General features: G+C 45.3%; 1 protein-coding gene across 1 annotated transcript in view; it reads right to left on the bottom strand.

Moving 5' to 3' along the window:
* Nucleotides 1–13,563, bottom strand: part of LOC144609086 (NT-3 growth factor receptor-like) — a 682,437-nt gene that overhangs the window by 221,239 nt on the left and 447,635 nt on the right. The window contains exon 11 of the mRNA XM_078427465.1: nucleotides 10,842–11,033. Coding sequence (XP_078283591.1) covers nucleotides 10,842–11,033 — 192 coding nt within the window. The remainder of the gene's footprint in view (nucleotides 1–10,841; nucleotides 11,034–13,563) is intronic.

The following is a 13,563-nucleotide window of genomic DNA, read 5'->3' as shown; positions in this document are numbered from 1 at the left end:
CGTTTAGTACACCCGGTACTAAACGGTACTTCTGCATTGGGCAGCACGGAGGCACAGCGTTAGAGTTGCTGCCTCACAGCGCCAGAGACCCAGGTTCGACCCTGACTACGGCTGCTGTCAGTATGGAGTTTGTACGTTCTCCCCGTAACCTGCATGGCTTTTCTCCAGGTGCTCCAGTTTCTTCCCACACTGCAAAGACGTAGGCTAATTGACTTGGTTTAATCGTAAATTGTCTCGTGTGTGAAGGATGTTGTTAGTGTGCGGGGATCACTACCAAAGTACAGCGGTGCAGTACAGCGTTTCCCACGCTGTATCTCTAAACTAAATTAACCTCTCCAAAGCCTTCATGTGTAAGAAGGAACTGTAGATGTTGGTTTAAACTGAAGATAGTGTCTGAAGAAGGGTCTCGATCCAAAACATCACCATTCCTCTCCAGAAATGCTGCCTGTCCTGCTGAGTTACTCCAGCTTTTTGTGCCTATTTAACAGCTTCTTAAACACTACTATTGTAACTGCCTCCAGCATGTTCCAGGCACCCACCTCTCTGCATTGAAGTTGGGCCCTGCATATCTCCGTTAAACCTTGCCCTTCTCACCTTAAAGCCATGCCCTCTAATATTGACAATTCCACCCTGCAAAAAGGTTCTGACTGTCTGCCCTATCTATGCCTCTCATGATTTTATATACCTCTATCAGGTGTCCCCTCCACCTCTGACTAGGGGAACCAATCCAAATACGTCCATCCTTGTAGCTAACACCCACTAATCCAGGCAGCATTCTGGCAAACCTCTTCTGTATCCTCTCCAAAGCCTTCACATCCTCCCTGTAATGGGGTGACCAGCACTGCACAGGGAGATTCTACTGGTACCATTGGAATCATGCAGGGGCAATCTCAAAATGCCAGCATTTGATCTGTAACAGATCCCAGTTTAACATTTAATCCACTTCTTTAACATGGACACAATGCTCTTACTGCAAAGCAGCATGTATTTCTGGAAACTTCCATTGAGAAATCACAAGTGTATTGTTAACAATTTTTTTTTTCCAATATGATTCATTTTATGGCGCTCTCTGTCTGATTAACAGCAAATCATAAACACATCAAAATGCTGGAAAATCACCAAAATAATACCTCAAAACGTTTGCAGCGTGCACAAAATGGAATTAGCATATAAATCTCATCCACTCTTCAAACAATCCAGATCTACCTCTGCAAAGCCAAAACTATTCTGTAAAACACAAAGTGGGAGTAGGCTACAGAGTTGAGCAAGCCCATCCAAACATCCGATTAGGTCATGGCTGAAGGGAGACACAAGTAGCTGGAGTAACTCAGCGGGTCAGGCAGCATCTCGGCAGAGAAGGAATGGGTGACGTTTTGGGTCGACACCTTTCTTCAGACTGGTTAGGGATAAGGGAAACGAGAGATATAGACGATGGTGTAGAGAGATAAAGAACAATGAAATGAAACAGGCCATTGTTAGCTGTTTGTTGGGTGAAAACAAGAAGCTGGTGCGACTTGGGTGGGGGAGGGATAGAGAGAGAGAGGGAATGCCGGTGCTACCTGAAGTGAGAGAAATCAAAATCATACCACTGGGCTGTAAGCTGCCCAAGCGAAATATGAGACCTGAAGTTAGAGAAATCAACGTTCATACCACTGGCCTGGTTATTCCCTCTCTCTCTCTATCCCTCCCCACCCAAGTCGCACCAGCTTCTCATTTTCTCCAAAACAAACACCTAACCTGTTTCCTTTATCATCGTTATTATTTTGCACATCTTTCATTCATTGTTCTTTATTTCTCCATCTCTCTCCGTCTATCTCTCTCGTTTCCCTTATCCCTAACCAGTCTGAGGAAGGGTCTCGGCTCGAAACATCACCCATTCCTTCTCTCCAGAGACGCTGCCTGACGCATTGAGTTACTCCAGCTTTTTGTGTCTATTTCTGATTAAAACCAGCATCCGCAGTTCCTTCCGACACAGATCGTGGCTGATCCTGGTGCCAATCCCTGTGCTTAAAGTTTCATAAATATATTGATAGAATCCTTGCTGTAGGTGCAGTGTAACTAACACTAAATTCTCATTCCACATCGCTGTCAGTGAACCTGCTGATTGGAGACACAAAATGCTGGAGTAACATTAACGGGACAGGCAGCATCTCTACAGAGAAGGAATGGGTGAGGTTTTGGGTCGAGACCCTTCTTCAGACTGAGAGTCAGGGGAGAGGGAGACATAGAGATATGGAAGGGTAAAAACAGCATGCAAGGTGTGAAAAGGATAGATCATAGCAGATGCTGTTCAAGAAAATGTACAATGGTTCATTGTTGAATGAGGGAAAGGTGGCAACAATTAATCAGGACAACAGTGAAACTAGTCGGAGAATTGGGGAGGGACAGAGAGAGAGGGAAAGAAAGGATTACTTGAAGTTAGAGATTACTTGAAGGGAGAGGAGCCAGAGGTCGTGGTACATATAGGTACCAACAATATAGGTAGGATAAGGGAAGAGGTCCTGAAAGGAGAATTTAGGGGGCTAGGAAGAGAGTTAAAAAAAAGGACTTCCAAAGCAATAATCTCAGGCTTACTGCCTGTGCCACGCGATAGTGAGAATAGGAATGGAGTGAGGAGGAGGATAAATACGTGGCTGAGGAACTGGTGCAGGGAGCAGGGATTCAAGTTTCTGGATCATTGGGACCTCTTCTGGGGGAAGTATGACCTGTACAAAAAGGACGGGTTGCATCTGAACCTGAGAGGAACCAATATCCTGGCGGGGAGATTTGCTAAGGTAATTGCGGAGACTTTAAACTAGTACGGTTGGGGGGAGGGACTCAAACACAGATAGCTAATAGGCAGTGTGTGAGGCAGGAGGCAGAAAAGGGAAACACTCAGACCCAATATGTAGGAGAGAAAGAAGTGAAAAGAAATAAACTGAGAATAAGAAATGATGGGTCCCTTAAATGTGTATATTTTAATGCTAGGAGCATTGTAAGAAAGGTGGATGAGCTTAGAGCCTGGATTGACATCTGGAAGTATGATGTTGTGGCGATCAGTGAAACATGGTTGCAGGAGGGTTGCGATTGGCAATTAAATATTCCAGGATTTCATTGTTTCAGATGTGATAGAATCGGAGGGGCAAGAGGTGGGGGTGTTGCATTGCTTGTCAGGGAGGATATCACAGCAGTGCTTTGGCAGGACAGACTAGAAGGCTCGATTAGGGAGGCTGTTTGGGTGGAACTCAGAAATGAGAAAGGTTTAGCAACACTTATAGGGGTGTATTATAGACCGCCAAATAGGGAACGAGAATTGGAAGAGCAAATATGTAAGGAGATAGCAGATATTAGTAGTAAGCACAGAGTAGTGATTGTGGGTGATTTCAATTTTCCGTATATAGACTGGGAATCACATTCTGTTAAAGGGCTGGATGGTTTGGAGTTTGTAAAATGTGTGCAGGATAGTTTTTTGCAGCAATACGTAGAGGTACCTACCAGAGAAGGGGCAGTGTTGGACCTCCTGTTAGGAAATGAGACGGGGCAGGTGACGGAGGTATGTGTTGAGGAGCACTTTGGGTCTAGTGATCACAATGCCATTAGTTTCAATATAATTATGGAGAAGGTCAAATCTGGACCAAGGGTTGAGATTTTGGATTGGAGAAAGGCTAATTTTGAGGAGATGAGAAAGGATTTAAAAGGAGTGAAATGGAACTTTTTGTTTTATGAAAAGGATATAATAGAGAAATGGAGGATATTTAAAGGTGAAATTTTGAGAGTACAGAGTCTTTATGTCCCTGTTCGATGGAAAGGAAAGAATAATAATTTGAAAGAGCCGTGGTTTTCCAGGGAAATTGGACACTTGGTTCGGAAAAAGAGGGAGATATACAATAAATATAAGCGGCAGGGAGTAAGTGAGGTTCTTGAGGAATATAAAGAATGTAAAAGGAATCTTAAGAAGGAAATTAGAAAAGTGAAAAAAGATATGAGGCTGCTTTGGCAAGTAATGTAAAAGTAAACCCCAAGGGGTTCTACAGATATGTCAATAGCAAAAGGATAGCGAGGGATAAAATTGGTCCATTAGAGAGTCAGAGTGGACAGCTATGTGCTGAGCCGGAAGAAATGGGGGAGATATTAAACAATTTCTTTTCTTCGGTATTCACCGAGGAGAAGGATATTGAATTATGTGAGGTAAGCGAAACAAGTAGAGTAGTGATGGAAATTATGAGGATTAAAGAAGAGGAGGTACGGACACTTTTGAAAAATATAAAAGTGGATAAGTCTCCAGGTCCTGATAGGATATTCCCTAGGACATTGAGGGAAGTTAGTGCAGAAATAGCAGGGGCTATGACGGAAATATTTCAAACGTCATTAGAAACGGGGATGGTGCCGGAAGATTGGCGCATTGCGCATGTTGTGCCTTTGTTTAAAAAAGGTTCTAAAAGTAAACCTAGCAATTATAGACCTGTTAGTTTGACGTCTGTGGTGGGAAAATTAATGGAAAAGATACTTAGGGACAATATATATAATTATTTGGATAAACAAGGCCTGATTAGAAACAGTCAACATGGATTTGTGCCTGGAAGGTCATGTTTGACTAATCTTCTTGAATTTTTTGAAGAGGTTACCAGGGAAATTGATAAGGGCAAGGCTGTGGATGTTGTCTATATGGACTTCAGTAAGGCATTTGACAAGGTTCCACATGGAAGGTTGATTAAGAAGGTTAAATCGTTGGGTATTAATAGTGAGGTTACAAGATGGATTCAACAATGGCTGAATGGGAGATACCAGAGGGTAATGGTTGACAATTGTATGTCAGGTTGGAGGCCAGTGTCTAGTGGAGTACCCCAAGGATCTGTGTTGGGTCCACTGTTGTTTGTCATTTACATTAATGATCTGGATGATGGTGTGGCAAATTGGATTAGTAAATATGCAGATGATACTAAGATAGGTGGTGTAGTTAATAATGAAGTAGAGTTTCAAAGTCTACAGAGAGACTTGGGCCTTTTGGAAGGGTGGGCTGAAAGATGGCAGATGGAGTTTAATGCTGATAAGTGTGAGGTGCTGCATTTTGGTAGGACAAATCAAAATAGGACGTACAGGGTAAATGGTAGGGAATTGAGGAATGCAGTGGAACAGAGGGATCTGGGAATAACTGTGCATTGTTCCCTGAAGGTGGAATCTCATGTGGATAGGGTGGTGAAGAAGGCGTTTGGTATGCTTGCCTTTATAAATCAGAGCATCGAGTATAGAAGTTGGGATGTAATGTTAAAATTGTACAGGGCATTGGTGAGGCCGAATCTGGAGTATGGTGTGCAGTTCTGGTCGCCAAATTATAGGAAGGATGTCGACAAAATGGAGAGGGTACAGAGGAGATTTACTAGAATGTTGCCTGGGTTTCAGCACTTAAGCTACAGAGAGAGGTTGAACAGGTTGGGTCTTTATTCTTTGGAGCGTAGAAGGTTGAGGGGGGACTTGATAGAGGTTTTTAAAATTTTGAGAGGGACGGACAGAGTTGACGTGGGTAGGCTTTTCCCTTTGAGAGTGGGGAAGATTCCAACAAGGGGACATAGCTTCAGAATTGAGGGACCAAAGTTTAGGGGTAACATGAGGGGTAACTTCTTTACTCAGAGGGTGGTGGCTGTATGGAATGGGCTTCCGGTGGAAGTGGTGGAGGCAGGCTCGATTTTATTATTTAAGATTAAATTGGATAGGTATATGGATAAGAGGGGATTAGAGGGTTATGGTCTGAGTGCAGGTAGATGAGACTAGGTCAGGGAGAATGGTCGGCGTGGACTGGTAGGGCCGAACGGGCCTGTTTCCGTGCTGTAGTTGTTATATGGTTATATGGTTATATCAATATACATTTCACTGGGCTGTAAGCTGCCATAAGAAATATGAGGTGCTGTCCCTCCAATCTGCGTGTGGTCTCACTCTGACAGTGGAGGAGGCCCAGAACAGAAAGGTCAGTGTGGGAATGGGAAGGGGAGTTAAAATGTTTGGCAACCAGGAGATCGCATAGGCCAAGGCGGACTGAGCGGAGGTGTTCAGCGAAATGATCGTCCAGTCTGTGCATGTGTTCTCGCTGAGTCCACACATTTTAACAACTGATTGGAATGGGTAGCTCAGTACGCAGGAGTGCGCAGTGCTGCCTCACAGCTCCATGAAGGGCTTCAGTTTTGGTTCCAGGTTCTAGGTTCAATCCCGGCCTAGGGCCTCTCTCCATGGGGTAACACTTTCCCCGTGGCTGCAGGGATACTTGCCCGATCCTCCGAGTTCATAGGTCACAGGAGCAGAATGAAGTTATTCGGACCACCAAGTCTACTCCGCCATTCAATCATGGCTGATCTATCTTTCCTTCTCAACCCCATTCTCCTGTCTTCTCCCTATAACCCCTGACACCCGTACTGATCTGACAATCTCTGCCTTAAAAATATCCATTGACTTGCCCTCCACAACTGTCTGTGGCAATGAATTCCACAGATTAATCACCTTCTGACAAAATAAATTCCTCCTCATCCCCTTTCTAAAGGTACGTCCTTTTATTCTGAGGTTGTGGCCTCTGGTCCTAGACTCTCTCTTAATCGGAAACATCGTCTCCACATTCACTCTATCCAGGCCTGTACATTTCCTTTCATACCCCAGGGATGTATTTAAGCGGGAAGTGGGGATGTGGCAAGAGAATGAGGGGCTGTTAACGGACATTTGGGAGAGTGGATAGAATGTCAGAACACAGTAGCTTAGAGATACGGTATTGAAACAGACCCTTCACCACACTCACCACTAATCACATTCTATATTATCCCACTTTCTTGTTGACTCCCGACCCACCTGGGGCAATGCTGGAGACACCATTTAAACTACAAACTCGCATGTCTTTGGGATGTGGAGCAACTGGAGGAAACCCAATCGGTCACAGTGAGATCGTGCAAACACCGCAACAGACAGTAACTGAGATTGGTATCAGTCTCAGACAGTATCAGTCTGAAGAAGGGTCTCAACTCGAAACGTCACCCATTCCTTCTCTCCTGAGATGCTGCCCTTCCCGCTGAGTTACTCCAGCATTTTGTGAATAAATACCTTCGATTTGTACCAACATCTGCAGTTATTTTCTTACAGTATCTGAGATTGGGATCGACCCCAGGACTCTGGCCCTGTGAGGCAGCAGCTCCATCAGCTGAGCTACTCTGCCTCCCAAACGTGGGTAGAATAAAATGGCGTACGTGTAGGATCAGTGGAAATGGGTGACTGATGGTTGGCAGGAAGTTAATGGGCCGAACGGCCTGTTTTCAAGCTGTAGAACTGTATGACTGTAAGACTGGTAGTTGGCATGGACCTGATGGGCCGAATGGTCACTTTCTCTGCTGCAATAAAGTAAATTAAACATGTAGCAGGATTACTGGATTTTTAATTTGAAGAAAAAACGACATTGCTGAGTCTTCATGTGAAAACACTGTGATAAATGTGCAAATCTCACTGCGTGAGTGGGAATCTAGTTTATTGATTAAGCATGAAGAAGCGGTTTTGGTGTTGAGCCGTCTCTCAGCTGTAAATATTTAATGAATCGCCAGCATTTAGCGCTGTTGAAACTGATCTGAAAGTTGTAGTTGGCATGTTTGTTGATGAGGAACTCTGCCCGCATCATTTACACTCACAACAGGCATTCACTCTTCCATCCCCTCCTCCCTCCACCTCCCCCTCTCCAGGGAACCATCGCCTCCCTGTCTGCCTACCTGTGGCTTCACTCACACTAAAACCACTGCACATCTACACAGGCAGCCTTCCCCAGCAATTATAATGCACAAGAATGGCAATGAATTGTAAAGGGTGGTGGGTGTATGGAATGTAGTTGAGGCAGGGACTATCCCAATGTTTAAGAAACAGTGAGACCAGTACATGGATAGGGAGGGTTTAGACGGATATGGGCCAAACGCTGGCAGGTGGGACTAGTGCACCTGGGACATGTGGCCGGTGTGGACAAGTTGGGCTGAAGGGCCTGTTTCCACACTGTATCACTCTATGACTCTAAAGGTATCATTGCATCCTGAAACTAAATATGCACCTACTGGCTTTGAGGGATTTCTCATCCATTTTATATTTGACGGAATAAAAATTTAAAAACCGTATTGAGGTAGAAATCAGTGCTCAGCAACATGTGCTAGCTTTGTGGCAAACTGTGTGGTGTATGTGGTGTTAATCTGTCTCCCAAACGGTGTGGTGTATGTGGTGATAATCTGTCTCCCAAACGGTGTGGTGTATGTGGTGATAATCTGTCTCCCAAATTTAGGTCCGTTCTCATCACTGGAACTCACTGTAATTACGGGTGGCACGGTGACGCAGCGCAGGAAACCCGGGTTTGATACTAACTACGGGTGCTGTCTGTAGGGAGTTTGTACGTTCTCCCAGTGACCTGCGTGGGTTTTCTCCGGGTGCTTCGGTTTCCTCCCACACTCCAAAGACATACAGGTGTGTAGGTTAACTGGCTTGGTAAAATTGTAAATTGTCCCTAGTGTGTGTAGGATAGTACTGTGTGCGGGGATCGCTAGTCGGTGCGGACTCGGTGGGCCGAAGGGCCTGTTTCCGTGCTGCATCTCCAAACTAAATGAAAAGACCTAAATGTGTTCTCAGCTTTGGAGGAATCCATGAGGTACTGAACTTATCGGTTTACTTTCCGGTGTATTACTGCCAAGTGTACAGAGGTACGATGAAAAGGTTTATTTTGCACGAGACCAAGTGGACCCGTTGGGCCCAAACCTCCCCTGCATTGGTGCAGCACCCTCTTCTCCCCCCTCCCCTCTCCCCCACCTCCCTCCCTCCTTCCTTCTCTCCCCCACTCCTCCCTCTTCTCCCCCCTCCTCCCCCCTCCCCCCTCTCCCATCCTTCCACCTCCCCCCTTCCTCTCCCCCCCACTCCATCCCCCTCAACTCCCCTTATCCTCCATCCTCACCCCTCCCTCCCTCCCTCCCCCTCCCTCCCTTGGAGATAGATTTAAACTTTTAAATGTGAATAACTTTAAAACCATAACACCGATTTCAATGAAACTTCTTCCATTAGCACCAAAGGGACGACGGTGAGTAAGGTGGGCCTACAATTGTCGCGCTATTGTGTACCGTTTTGGCTGTAGTTCAGGAACAAACAAACAAACAAACAAGAGTTTTAGTATATAGATGCTATCCAGAATGACAACACTTCCTCCCTTAGGACCACTCTGATCCTGATTATCGGCAGAGAGGGCAGACAATCAGCCCCACAAACAAAGACTTACTTAGTTTGAAGGTAGACACAAAATGCTGGAGTAACTCAGTGGGACAGGCAGCGTCTCTGGAGAGATGGAATAGGTGACGTTTCGGGTCCAGACCCTTCTTCAGACTTCAAACTTATTTAGTTTACTTTAGAGATACAGTGTGGAAACAGACCCTTTGGCCACCGAGCCCACGCCAACCATTGATCCCCACACACCAACACTATCGTACACACTACGGACAATTTACAATTTTACCGAAGCCAATTAACCTACAAACCTGCACGTCTTCGGAATGTGGGAGGGAACCGGAGCATCCAGGGAAAACCCACTTGGTAACGGGGAGAACGTAAAAACTCCGTACAGACAGCACTTGCAGTCAGGATGGAACCCGTGTCTCTGGTGCTGTGAGGCAGCAACTCTACCACTGCTCCACCCTGCCCCTGCCATCTCAAAGACACCGATTAGCCGCTGGAAAACATCGGCACCCTGGAGTAAACGGAGCCCGCATTCAAATGTGCCATAGCAGGGTCCCATTGGTCTGAAGAAGGGTCTCGACCCGACACGTCACCTATTCCTTCTCTCCAGAGATGCTGTCAGACCTATTGAGTTACTCCAGCATTTTGTGTCTATCTCCAATTAGTGGTTGTTGGATCAACCACCTGCACCCTTCAGCCCCATCCTTACAACCCAGGCGGCAAGAGAGAGGGAGGAAGGAGGATGGGAAAAGGGATAGGTGTAGAAGACCCCCTGCTAACTGCACTTCTGCTTTTCAAGGCTCAGAAAACTGAGCCACCTCAACTCAACAGTACATTATGTTTGGCTCCTTCTCGTGCAAAGGAATGATAGAATCGATGGAATTTGGCAGATGATAACCTTGCTGTCTATAATCTCCACAATTCCCCCATTCAATACACAAAGGTCATCAGTGTTGGGCTTTTATCTGCCTTCAGTCCCATTAATTTCACCAATATTCATTTTGTTTCATAGTGAAGTTCTCCACTATTCCTCTTTGTACACTTCCACGAAGATGGGCACAACATACTTCTTCACCATTTTAGCCCTGCATTTATTCCCCTCCTGACTCAATCAGACGTCAGGAGTGGGTTGCAGGCAGGTTCTGTATGATAATATCTTTGACTTCTCGCACTAACCTGATGTAACTTCATTAAATGTCCGTGGTCACAGGAGACAGTATAGCTCATGTATCATTGCAGCGCTGGGGATTTTCTGTTGTATGGTTGGGCTTGTATACTGTAGTCCCATCCATGATATCCCTGTATCATTGCAATTCAGCATTGGCAACCCTAACATCGCAGCGCGTATTACTGTTTATCGCTCAGTTAGCGCCCAGCACACTTGCACCCAGTACAGTTCAGGAAGCCACTTGGTTGCTGAGCAAAGTTTGCTCACACAGTAGGATTGCTCCCTCCTATAGGCATCAAAGTACAGGTTACAATCTGCACCACATACACAGAAATACCTTGTAGCATTCATCGTTGGTACCGGTCACCACATCACTGGTGCAGTGTTTCGGCACGCTCGCTGTTCCCGGCAATTATCACTCACAGTGTGGCGGACCAGATTGCAAAAGAAGTACAGAGCTAAAGGTGTTTGCACTTACATGTCTCCGGGTGTTTGCCCAGGCTGTGGGTCTGTCGGAAATACTGGGGGTTTTCAATCACTGGGATGCGGGTCATCCCAATCACCACCGAGTCAGGTCCAATGTCCATGGACGAGGGGGTGATTATCCCGTGGTTGATGTGGTGGAGGGGGCTTCCGGAATCTTCCTCGCCACTCATCACAGCCACTGGGCCTGCAACACAACAACACAACAATCACCATCACCATCTCCAGCAAGGATAGACACAAAAAGCTGGAGTAACTCAGCGGGACAAGCAGCATCTTTGGAGAGAAGGAATGGCTGACGTTTCAGTTGAAATTCATACATTCATCAGTTTATGTGATAGGAGCAGATCTAGGCCATTCGGCCCATCAAGTCTATTCCGCCATTCAATCATGGCTGATCTATCTTCCCCTCTCAACCCCATTCTCCTACCTTCTCCCAATAATAATAATAATAATAATAATAATAATAATAATAATAATAATATTAATAATAATAATAATAATAATAATAATAATAATAATAATAATAATAAATTCCTTTATTTGTCCCACACCGGGGAAATTTGCAGTGTTACAGCAGCAAAGTGGATAGCAAGAGACATTCATTATAAATAAAAATAAAGATAAGGATAATTGTCATCATTTACTGTGTATTGCTTTACTGTAAATGATGACAATTAACCCCTGATATCCAAACTAATCAAGAATCTGTCAATCTCTGCCTTAAAAATACCCAATGATGGCCCCCACAGCCTTCTGTGGGAATAAATTCCACAGATTCACCACCCTCTGACTAAAGAAATTGCTCCTCATATCCTTTCTAAAGGTACGTCCTTTGATTCTGAGGCTGTGACCTCTGGTCCTAGACTCTTCCACTGGTGGAACCATCCTCTCCACTTCCACTCTATCCAGGCCTTTCACTATTCGGTAAGTTTCAATGAGGTCCCCCCTCATCCTTCTAAACTCCAGCCAAGGCCAAGTGCTGTCAAACGATTCTCATATGTTAACCCATTAATTCCTGGGATAATCCTGCAGAATTCTCTGCAGTACCAGTATATCCTCCCTCAGATATGGGGCCCATTGATGGAAAGATACAGCATGGAAACAGGCCCTTCAGCCCACTGAGTCCACACCGACCATCGATCACCCGTACAATGGCTGAGTCGCGATCAATGCCGCAGACGGAGGTGTATGGATCACCCTACACACTAGTTCTATGTTATCCCACTTTCGCATACATTCCTTACACAGTAGGGGCAATTTACAGAGGCTGATTAACCTACCAATTCATACGTATTTGGGGTGTGGGAGGAAACCGAGCACCCGAAGGAAAGGAACGTTGTCACCAGGAGAACGTGCTAACTCAGCACAGACAGCACCCGAGCACAGGATCTAACCTGTGCCTCCAGCATTGTGAAGCAGCAACTCTACCTCTGCAGCCACATTAACCTCTACCTTGCCGTACAACTCACGTGGACATATTTTCTCCACTTCCACCAAAGCCCACTGTGTTCATTCCAGCCACATCTACATAACAAAGCAGTACCCACACCATAGCTTGTCACTATGTAATCCCACTCACTCACTGATCAGATTCCCACACATCTTAAATGAAATGATCCTTAAGCTATGAAGCTGACAGCTAATCATAGAATGACAACCGTACACGAATTCGAGCTTCCAAGCAATCTTATTCATCATTTTATTCGTTTCTCTAGGTTGAATGACATTGACATTATCACACATTGGGGCCTTATAACTGCAGTGGCGGGGCTGATTACTGCCTGTACTTTAATTTCAATGCATACTTCAGAGAGAGAAAAACATTCTTAAGAGGTTGTTATCTAAATGTTCCAGTTTCCACCTGATTTGTACTCATGGGGATAACAATACTCTGTTTGGAAAAACAAGGTTATTTCAAGGTCCAATATTGTTCAATATTAGGTGGAGGTTGAGATGATTGTAAAGAGTGAACAGGGCTTATATCAAATGAAGAGTGAAGTTTAGTTTATTTTAGTTTAGAGATACAGCGTGGAAACAGGCCCATTTGGCCCACCGAGTCCGTGCTGACCAGTGATCCCCACACATAAACACTATCCCACACACCAGGGACAATTTACAATTATACCAAGCCAATTAACCTACAAACCTGTGCATCTTTGAAGCGTGGTAGGAACTGGAGCACCCGGAGAAAACCCACACAGGTCACAGGGAGAACATACAAACTCCGTACAGACAGCACCCAAAGTCAGGATCAAACCTGGGTCTCTGGCGCTGTAAGGTAAGGCAGCAACTCTTTGGTGAGCCCACAAGGTGAGCTGAACATATCTTCTATCTCAAACACTGTAAGGGAGACTGACAAAATGTCAGACTTCCACTGTCGGCCAAAGGGCCTGTCCCTGTGTTGCCCTGTTCACTGGTAAGAGCTGGCAGCTCACACGATCCTTTGAGTCCGTCTACGTATTCACTCGAAATATTTAGCTGGGTCCCGGCCTATGCACAAATGGCACTCATCTTGTAGTGTCTACATCACTTTCTCGTATCTGGGTCGTTATGTTGGTGGAGTATCTCTCTTGTGTCTGGATCATTGTGTTGGTGTCTCGTGTCTGGGTCATTGTACTAGTGGAGTGGCTCTCTTGTGTCTGGATCGTTGTGTTGGTGGAGTATCTCTCTCGTGTCTGGATCATTGTGTTGGTGTCTCGTGTCTGGCTCGTTGT

This window comes from Rhinoraja longicauda, chromosome 33 (genome assembly GCF_053455715.1).
Source record: "Rhinoraja longicauda isolate Sanriku21f chromosome 33, sRhiLon1.1, whole genome shotgun sequence".
NCBI lineage: Eukaryota > Metazoa > Chordata > Chondrichthyes > Rajiformes > Arhynchobatidae > Rhinoraja > Rhinoraja longicauda.
This window is presented reverse-complemented; position numbering and strand designations above follow the sequence as displayed.